This window comes from Daphnia pulicaria, chromosome 10 (genome assembly GCF_021234035.1).
Source record: "Daphnia pulicaria isolate SC F1-1A chromosome 10, SC_F0-13Bv2, whole genome shotgun sequence".
In the NCBI taxonomy this organism is placed as follows: Eukaryota; Metazoa; Arthropoda; class Branchiopoda; order Diplostraca; family Daphniidae; genus Daphnia; species Daphnia pulicaria.
The window spans coordinates 7,156,925-7,166,161 of record NC_060922.1 but is presented as its reverse complement, the minus strand read 5'-3'; the positions used below and the strand labels follow the sequence as shown (position 1 = coordinate 7,166,161).

The window sequence follows — 9,237 nt, the reverse complement described above, 5'->3', positions numbered from 1 at the left end:
AATTAGGCTCAAAAGATTTAGGGGACTGTTCTCTATTATCGAGGTTTCAAATATTTAAACATCAAAATAAATTTCAAAAGTTATGAGCATTTGAAGTTTTTTCTGCCATCATTTTTGTGATTTCAAGACTTTACGGTCACACCACAGGCTTAATACTCAACACCAAAATGAAAAATTAGTCTCAAAAGATTTAGGGGACTGTTTTCTATTATCGAGGTTTCAAATATTTAAACATCAAAATAAATTTCAAAAGTTATGAGCATTTGAAGTTTTTTCTGCCATCATTTTTGTGATTTCAAGACTTTACGGTCACACCACAGGCTTAATACTCAACACCAAAATGAAAAATTAGTCTCAAAAGATTTAGGGGACTGTTTTCTATTATCGAGGTTTCAAATATTTAAACATCAAAATAAATTTCAAAAGTTATGAGCATTTGAAGTTTTTTCTGCCATCATTTTTGTGATTTCAAGACTTTACGGTCACACCACAGGCTTAATACTCAACACCAAAATGAAAACTAAGTCTCAAAAGATTCAAGGGACTGTCTTCTTTTACCTAGGTTTCAAATATTCAAACACCAAAATAAATTTCAAAAGTTATGAGCATTTGAAGTTTTTTCTGCAATCATTTTTGTGATTTCAAGACTTTACGGTCACACCACAGGCTTAATACTCAACACCAAAATGAAAACTAAGTCTCAAAAGATTGAGGGGACTGTCCTCTATTACCTAGATTTCAAATATTCAAACACCAAAATAAATTTCAAAAGTTATGAGCATTTGAAGTTTTTTCTGCCATCATTTTTGTGATTTCAAGACTTTACTGTAAGAGACTACACGGCGCGTGCATCTTGTCTCTTACGGGAACGAATGTATAAAATATGAGGCGTGACTCAACAATGTAAATGTTTATTAGTATAGTCTGAAAATACAATTGATAGGAAAGATAACTAATGAAGAGGAAGAATAATGAAAGAGGAGACAGTACCTTTACTCAGATAGTAGTTGAATAAGTCGCACAACACAACACTAGTTGAAAGAGAGAACAACTGGACCGATGATCGGAAACACCCGGTCGGTCAAACTACGAAAAGAATCTGCCTTTTGGAGAGAAGAATATCGCACCCTTTTATATGAGAAGAGTGGGGTTGCGACATAGTATAAGGAAAACGATAGCAAAAGGTATCCCATAGAAAACCCACCCCCGAGTGAGTTGACAGTTCTGTCAACTCACTTAATTGAGGTTTAAAGAGTATTTAAATGGGGTAAAAGGGGCTTGAAATATGCGTGGAGGACGCGTAATTTATGCATGGAGATGCAATCGAAGAAGGGTAAAGAACCACGGCGTCGGCAGCAAGGGAAAAGGGGTTGCACCGGAAACTGTAGAGGTGTGATGCGTCATCATAGCCGTAGGCCAAATGACGCACACGCCGTTCTATTACATTACGGTCACACCACAGGCTTAATACTCAACACAGAAATAAAAACTAAGTCTCAAAAGATTCAGGGGACTGTCCTCTATTACCTAGGTTTCAAATATTCAATCACCAAAATAAATTTCAAAAGTGATGAGATTTTGAAGTTTTTTCTGCAATCATTTTTGTGATTTCAAGACTTTACGGTCACACGACAGGCTTAATACTCAACACCAAAATGAAAACTAAGTCTCAAAAGATTCAAGGGACTGTCCTCTATTACCTCGACTTCAAATATTCAAACAAGAAAATAAATTTCAAAAGTTAAATCGATATTTTCGACCTTTTCCAGACCTGGCAACTCAGCATCCTTGGGTTGTCTATTGAAAATTTATATTTGATTTCACAGTCCAATTTTGTCCGGGTTTTTTACACTTCCTTATAACAAGTAAGTATAAATAGTGCTCATTTAAAAAAATTATAATTACTAATTTTTCTAGGTATACCATTTTCAGCTAAAATGACCCTAATAATAACCCTGTAGCTACTAGCTAGTCCGCTACTAGCTAGGCCTAGTAAGTACTAAGTAGTAACTAGTCCCACCTACTTTATTCCGCGTTTTAGGATTCAAAGTCCAGAAAGCAAAATTTGAAAGTCGTCTGCTTGTTTCAAATTCGAATGTTTACGGTGAAAGCTCTTCAAAAAAATGAAAATGATAATTGCATCCTTGTATTATTTTGTAGCGCTTTTAATTTCTAACACACATGCTTGGGTAAGTCTGTCTCGAATTAATTTTAAGTTTTAGAAATTCTCATAAATACAATATACATTGAATTTCCCAACTTTAAACAGGACACTCAAGCCTCAAATTTTCTGACATCTGGGGATCATACTAGTAATTGGGCTGTACTGGTCGACACTTCACGTTTCTGGTTTAATTACAGACATGTAGCAAACGTGTTATCAATTTACCGGAGTGTAAAAAGATTAGGAATTCCAGATAGTCAAATTATTTTAATGATCGCTGATGTAAATAATTTTAATAATGTTAATAATTTGATTAAGTTATTTATTGCAATATGAATCACAATATTTTTCTATCAAAGGACATGGCTTGTAATTCGAGAAATCCTCACCCAGCGGCAGTTTACAATAATGCAAATCAACAAATTGATGTATATGGAGATGATGTTGAAGTAGATTACCGAGGTTATGAGGTATTCCTTCCTACTTTTGCATAACTTTCCTTGCCCAGCTCAATATAATGTTTTGTTATTATTGTAGGTAACTGTTGAGAACTTTATTCGTGTTCTCACTGGTAGGTTACCAGCTTCAACCCCAAGATCTAAAAAACTGTTGACTGATGCAGGAAGCAATGTTTTAATATATCTAACTGGCCATGGTGGTGATGGATTCTTAAAATTTCAGGATTCTGAAGAGATCACAAATGTCGATTTGGCGGACGCTATTCAACAAATGTGGGAAAAACAAAGGTAGTGGATCCTTAAAAGTTAAAAACAACTTCTAGGTACGTTTTTGTTTGATTTTTATTTTTTTAGATACCACGAAATGCTATTTATTGTCGACACTTGCCAAGCAGCATCACTTTATCAGAAGTTTTACGCTCCGAATGTTTTGGCAATTGGGAGTAGCCTAGTCGGTGAGGATTCCCTTTCACATCACGTTGATCCTGCTATCGGCGTTTACATAATTGATCGTTACACTTACTACGCCCTTGAATTCCTCGAGCATGTCACGCCCACAAGTAATCACACACTCGGTCAATTTGTAAGTCCTAGTGAAAAGTCGTGTAGTCTTCTAACTTCCCGGTTAAAATTAGTAACTCTTTTTAATTTCAGCTCAAAGTCTGTCCAAAATACTTGTGTCTTTCTACTGTTGGCTTTCGTAGTGACCTTTTCCAGCGAGACCCTAACAGGGTCTTTATTACGGATTTCTTTGGTTCACAAAAGCGCATTGAAATGGCTGCAGACCCGATAGTATTACCATCACCTTCAAATAAAGAAACAAGGTGAAACTTTTTAAGTTTATTCAACTAACACGAAATCACAATAATGTGCGGTACTATTTCCATTACAGTATGCCGCATCGGGAGGAAGTGCCAAGACGTACTTTGTACTATGCGGACCCTATTCCGCCATTATGCATTCACAGTTTAACATTTTAAATTGAAGTCGGTCAATATACACGTTTTGATAGAACGAGATTACAAAGTTTGGTGGGATTTAATTTGTTTCATGCATTTCTTGGCTTGGAGCATGGCTTCTCTATTTCGCATCATTTTGGCGCAATTAAATCCTTCCTGGCATGAGCTCTCGGCCAGCTTCAAAAGCTCTTTGGCGTCGGCTGCAGATTTCTCTACTTGGGTCAGGTACACATTGGCCAAGTTGATAAAATAATAAGGAAGATCCTTCAAACCGTCATCCATACGATACTCTTGGGCCAGAATCAGGGCTGAATTAAGACAGTCTACAGCGTCTTCAAGTCGGTTCATCATGGTGTAGGAAGCGGCCATATTATTGAGTTGGAGTAAACTGTGGGGATGATGTTTGCCATTGATTTTGACCGAAATCTCATAAGATTGCTTGAACAAAGCCAAGGACTGAGTAAAATCTCCACTGCTATGGACAAAGTCTCCAAACCAAGAGAGGATTAATGAGTAAAGAGCTAAAGTGTCAAAATCATCAACATTCATCTTTAATTTAGTCTCCAGGTGATGAATGCAAAATCTGAAGCCCTCTCGTGCTTTAACCTCTTCACGAAACATGAAATAGAGGTTTGCAAGCTTTGCGCTGATGTGAATAATGGCATTATCATCTTGAGCCATTCCATCAGCAATAAGCTGTTTCATCAGGTTGATGAAAAGCCTTTCAGCTTTCTTTAAGTCTCCCACTTCATAGGCATTGTTGGCCATGTCATCAATGATGTACCTTTGGGCATCATAATGTTGAATTTCATGGGCTGCCTTTAATGCCAAGTGCAGAAGCTGTTCAGACTTCTTGTACTCTTTCCTCTGTCAAATTGTAAAAAATATAATAATCAATATATATAAAATAAAAAATAGTTTTAAACAAGCTGTTGCAAAACAGTATAGGGCCTACCTCTTGGGAAAGCCTAGCTAATTTGATCATGTGGACGATCTGTTCTTCTCCAAGATCCTTTTTTTCATCACCATCACTATCGCCCTTCAAAATACCCATTAATCCTGCAAAACCAAAAGCCTTTGACATGGCAGAATAATAGTTTTGTTCGTCTTCTTGTTGGTCTGGCTCGTCATTTTCCAAGGCAATGGGTGGATTACGTAAGGGCACCGACTTTTGTAAGGGTATGACATACGAAATGGGTTTAACTATTTGAATTCCAACCTGCTGTTTGGACGACAGTTGGTTGGCAGACGTTTTTGAATAATGCTTCATCATTCGAGCTACAATGCACCACGAGTGTTTTGTCCTAGAAAACATTGATCGCGTATAAATTTAATTTACGAGAGTCGAGAAAAACTTGAAGGGAGGAACTTGTTGTTTTTTGGGTGGGAAAACAGCAGCCGAAATTTTCACCTTGGTTAAAAGTTGCGAAACAGTCCGCTAGATGGTAGGTCCGTGCTCATTTTTTTCAGTTTGACAGGTAGTTAGTTGTTCGTACCAGTCGTCCGAAACGGCGACGTGTACTCTCCCTCACGTTATACAGAGAAAAATTTATCGAGGGCCACAGTGTGGCGTAATGAAAATACAGTTTAAATAGTTTCTGCAGGATTTCCCGTCTTATTTACACCATGAACGAAGCGGCCGTTCCTTGCCCAGTCGAAGACGTCCATGGGGATAACAGATGGATGAACTTGGTATTATACAGAGTCTTGATTTTTCCCTTTCGTTTTATTGACGCGTGTGTTATTCTCTTCAGCACCAGCGATTTGTTTTGGAAACAAAAGAGAGAGAACCAGAGATCCTGTTTGTTGGTGATTCGCTCATCTCTCATCTCATCTACACAGACATGTGGGAAACCATGTTTGCCCCTCTGCACCCAGTACGATTAAGTTTACTCCTGGCTATCAACCATCGCCCAACACTAATAACTCTGTCGTGTTTATTCCAGTTAAACTTTGGCATAGGTGGAGACCAGACCCAGCACGTGCTCTGGCGGCTTGCGAATGGAGAGCTGGACAACATCAAACCCAAGGTAAAATCTCTTTGCTTTCTAGCCTTTTGTTTTATTCCCTCCGTGCTTGAATAAAGTCTGTTGGTTGAGATCTAAAGAAGTGGATGCTGAAAGATTTGCCAGTCGTGTTGGTGCACAAGATGATTGTGTTTGGTGCTTGACAATTCAGCACACTGCTGGCAAAGCAAATCAAATAAGGCCCTTTTTTCTCTTTTCTCGTACGAGTTATGGACATTTTCCCCCGCCGTCTTATCGTTGAACGCCCCGTCGCGCAAAAGGATCAAACGAAATCATCTCTTGAATTATGCAACAGCTTTGCAATAAACTCTCAGATCACACGTTTAAAATTGAAAAGGGAAAACACAAACAACAACAAAAGAAGTCTGAAAAAACAAGAGATTTTTATTTTTTCCCCCTGTCGTAGTCCCGCGTGCTATCGACGCCCGAACCATTTCTGCCGGCTGCCTTTAGTGCCTTGGAGACTAATAACGATAAAAGCGTTGGCCTTATTTATTTGCCTTGTGCAAAGAATGGCCAAAGATATTATAGCCAGACGATGAAAGAGTGTGTGTGTATTATATTTATAGAGAGATAAATAGAGGGAGGAGTAGGAAATAAAGAAGAAATCGAAAAAAAAAGGGGAAGAAGGAAAATGATGGGGTATACATACAACTTTTTAAAAGAGAGTTAGGAGCGGCCAGGATTTGGTAGGGAGTCCAGGCCCTGGCCAAGTCTTTGATCGGTTAAGATTGGTCCAAGTTTTCCAGCACGGGATGTCATTACGATCTCATATCGCTCTTGCCTTTTCGGCCGGCCAAAGTTTCGCTCTTCTCCTAGCCCAGGGTCGTAGTATAAATGCCCAGTCTTTCTTTTTATTTTTACATTATTAAAAGGAAAGAAAATAGACAGACAGGGAACTTTCACTGGGCGGTCGTCAATCACGCAACCGATTCGCTTAGCCGAGTTCTATGACGACGACGACGACGACTGTGCACCATGGCGCTAATTAAGTTTTGACGAGTTTGACACGGCCAGTTAGCCGCCGCTGCATCCGACAACCCCCCATGTTTTTCCTTCCGGATTTTCATTCGCTCTTGTTATTTTTCCTCGACTCGACTCGGGAATTTGTAGTAGGCCACACAGTTGCGTCTTGTTATTCGTCGTCATATCAAGTCGCCGGGATTATATCGCCCCCATCTCTTTTCATCGCACAAAAGTGAATCTGAAACTCTGATGATTTATGCACACACAGTTGGTGGATATTATAACAGTGGCAGTCGATTCTGTGTGACGGGGCGTGAGCCTTTTGCGAGTTAGTCGAGCGTTGATCCAATTGATGAAGGTTAGTAGTTTTGTGCTGGGGGACGGGGTTGGGGGGAAGGAGGAAATGATATGAAGGAACTTTTATATGTACATTCCCAGTGGTACAGCGCACATGTGCTGCTGCTGCACACTATTCGTCTACTATATTTTATATATTACGCGTTCGATCCGCCTCCCAGCAGCTCATTGATATATTTATTTATTCTACCGCTTAGATCTTCTTCCGCTCCTGCATTTCTTCTTTGCCTATTGACAAGCTTCCGGATACACACACACACACACACACAAATGAAACCCCTCTTCTCTGACGCTCGCCGAGTTATTATTGAAAATGCCGACTGGGTTGGGTTGTATTTGCAAAAGGATTTTTTCCTTTCCTTCTATTGGATTGTGTTGGCATAGTGATGGGTGGGTTAGAAAGACAAAGGCGGGTGGGGAGTGTGTGTATTTGGCGAGAAATGCATCCGGAATGAATCCACCGGGGAGGAAAAAAAAATAAAAAGCGGAAGCCGCTCGTTCGCTTGTGTCTATTGGATTTGTGGGGACGTTTTATTTATTATTAGATATACCCGTGTGTGTGTGTGTGTGTGTGTCGTATAGGTCGTAGGTGGTGGAGTTTTTGATATTCTGCGCCTTTAAAAAAGTTGGCAACGGATGACGGATGGGAAACATCTGCCGCAGCCGCAACGGCCGGCGATCTTCAAATCTTTGTGAGCCTTTCCGTCTGACTGGGTTTTTCTGTTTATTTTTTTTCATTTTTTTTGGGTCCCGTCTAGGTTGTCGTCCTCCTGGTGGGCACAAACAATCACGGACACACTCCCGACATGATCGCCGACGGCATCATGGCCGTCGTTCATCTCATCCGGGAGAAGCAACCCCAAGCGCACATCATTGTCATGGTGGGTCAATCGACGCATATGCCAAATTGCCACCCGCCCGTCCACCAACCGGGCAACATTCGGCTCGGTTATTTTATTTTATTATTTTTATTATTTATTTTTTTGTCCGTCAGTCGCTGCTGCCGCGCGGACATTTGGTCAATCCGCTGCGTCAGCGCAACGCCCAGGTCAACGAGTTGCTGGCCCACAAGACGGCGTTGATGACTCGCGTCCAGCTGGTCAATACGGCCCCGGATTTCGTCTTGCCGGACGGCAGCATTTCCCATCTGGACATGTACGACTATCTCCACCTGACGCCCAACGGCTACCGCAAAGTCTTTGAGCCTCTGCACGACCTCCTCATCCAGCTGCTGGCCGAAACCAACGGAACCCAGCAGCAACCGGCCGACGAACAACAGGCCGGCAGCAGCAACAACAACAACAGCAACGCCCAATCGCTGCTTCACAAAGGACCGTGATTCTTATTTCTTTCTTTCCCATTTGATTTTGTCTTCTTCTTCTACATGCACCTTCACCATTGGCTCTCGTATAAAATAATGAAAGAAACTCTTTCACTAAATCAAAAAAAGAAGAAAAGAAAAAAGGTGCGATAAATGGACGACGGGCTGAAATGGCGACGCCGACTTGATTATCCTCCTTTTTGTTGTTGGCCGTCGAACATCCGATTGCTTCTATTGTTGTACTGCCCGTCATTTCTTTACTCTCCCACTGGCGCTAATTTGGCTCTTTCTCCATTTGTCCTCCTTTTTTTTATTTTTATTTCTTTTTCGAATCAAATAAAAATCCCGCCCGCTGATTTATATAGATATATATTGAAAAAGATGGAAGAAAAAATGAATCCTCAACCAACAATCACATTTGAATGGGCCTATATCAATGTTATATCCATAGCACAGCAGCAGTAGCAGAGAAGCCTTATTTTCTTTTGTTTTATTTTTTTTTTTTTTTTGTCTGGCTAAAAAATTTATTCATTAGCATTATTCCGTGCTGTGCTTGTTGGGTGTGTGTGTGTGTGTGTGCCTTGTGTGTTCATGTCCTTGATGCGTGTTCCACGGATTTCTCTCCCGATGTCCTCTCCTATTTTTGGGTGGGTTGGTGGGTGGGGTTTGCTCTTTGTACTGTACATAATCGGATTTGTGTTTTTGTTCCGTGCTGTGTGTCTCAACCACTCTGGAAGAGTTATTCGACCGGGATCGACGACGACCGACCGAGGAGAAAACCAACCCAACAACAACCCCCAAAAAAAACGAGTGGGGATTTTGTGTCTTTTGTGCGGGTTTCAGCAAGAAAATAAGAAAAAGAAAAAAGAAAGGTTTTTTTGATCTGTGTTGGGGGTGTCGTAGCGTGTGCAATCAGTTCCCGGGGAAGAGGAAGAAGAGACTTTTAAGAGAGAGATAAAAGGGAGGGGGAGAAGAAGCTTCCTCT

The 9,237-nt window shown here is 40.6% G+C and overlaps 3 protein-coding genes across 3 annotated transcripts; 2 read left to right on the top strand and 1 right to left on the bottom strand.

Annotated features, from left to right (window-relative positions):
* Window positions 1-2,032: 2,032 nt before the first annotated feature.
* On the top strand, window positions 2,033-3,659 carry LOC124314603 (putative GPI-anchor transamidase). Its single transcript, XM_046779809.1, has 7 exons — window positions 2,033-2,189; window positions 2,270-2,446; window positions 2,524-2,634; window positions 2,702-2,910; window positions 2,977-3,205; window positions 3,277-3,446; window positions 3,515-3,659. The coding sequence occupies exons 1-7, from the start codon at window positions 2,124-2,126 to the stop codon at window positions 3,600-3,602; spliced, it is 1,050 nt and encodes a 349-aa protein (XP_046635765.1). The 5' UTR covers window positions 2,033-2,123; the 3' UTR covers window positions 3,603-3,659.
* Window positions 3,450-4,981, bottom strand: LOC124314602 (tetratricopeptide repeat protein 19 homolog, mitochondrial-like). The gene is made up of 2 exons (XM_046779808.1): window positions 4,537-4,981; window positions 3,450-4,448 (listed from the first exon to the last, which is right to left on the bottom strand). Exons 1-2 carry the CDS (start codon window positions 4,894-4,896, stop codon window positions 3,642-3,644), a joined length of 1,167 nt encoding a protein of 388 aa, XP_046635764.1. The 5' UTR covers window positions 4,897-4,981; the 3' UTR covers window positions 3,450-3,641.
* Window positions 4,982-5,050: 69 nt separating this feature from the next.
* LOC124314605 (platelet-activating factor acetylhydrolase IB subunit alpha2-like) lies at window positions 5,051-9,103 on the top strand. Its single transcript, XM_046779811.1, has 5 exons — window positions 5,051-5,273; window positions 5,336-5,458; window positions 5,528-5,611; window positions 7,690-7,812; window positions 7,926-9,103. Exons 1-5 carry the CDS (start codon window positions 5,208-5,210, stop codon window positions 8,268-8,270), a joined length of 741 nt encoding a protein of 246 aa, XP_046635767.1. The 5' UTR covers window positions 5,051-5,207; the 3' UTR covers window positions 8,271-9,103.
* The last annotated feature ends 134 nt before the right edge of the window (window positions 9,104-9,237 follow it).

Coding starts and splice junctions, on each gene's coding strand:
- LOC124314603 (XM_046779809.1), top strand. CDS start 2,124: ATGAAAATGATAATTGCATCCTTGTATTATTTTGTAGCGCTTTTAATT. Junction 2,190..2,269: donor TTTCTAACACACATGCTTGG/GTAAGTCTGTCT, acceptor AACTTTAAACAG/GACACTCAAGCCTCAAATTT. Junction 3,447..3,514: donor CCTTCAAATAAAGAAACAAG/GTGAAACTTTTT, acceptor TTTCCATTACAG/TATGCCGCATCGGGAGGAAG.
- LOC124314602 (XM_046779808.1), bottom strand. CDS start 4,896: ATGTTTTCTAGGACAAAACACTCGTGGTGCATTGTAGCTCGAATGATG. Junction 4,449..4,536: donor TAGCTAGGCTTTCCCAAGAG/GTAGGCCCTATA, acceptor ACAATTTGACAG/AGGAAAGAGTACAAGAAGTC.
- LOC124314605 (XM_046779811.1), top strand. CDS start 5,208: ATGAACGAAGCGGCCGTTCCTTGCCCAGTCGAAGACGTCCATGGGGAT. Junction 5,612..7,689: donor TGGACAACATCAAACCCAAG/GTAAAATCTCTT, acceptor GGTCCCGTCTAG/GTTGTCGTCCTCCTGGTGGG. Junction 7,813..7,925: donor AAGCGCACATCATTGTCATG/GTGGGTCAATCG, acceptor TTTGTCCGTCAG/TCGCTGCTGCCGCGCGGACA.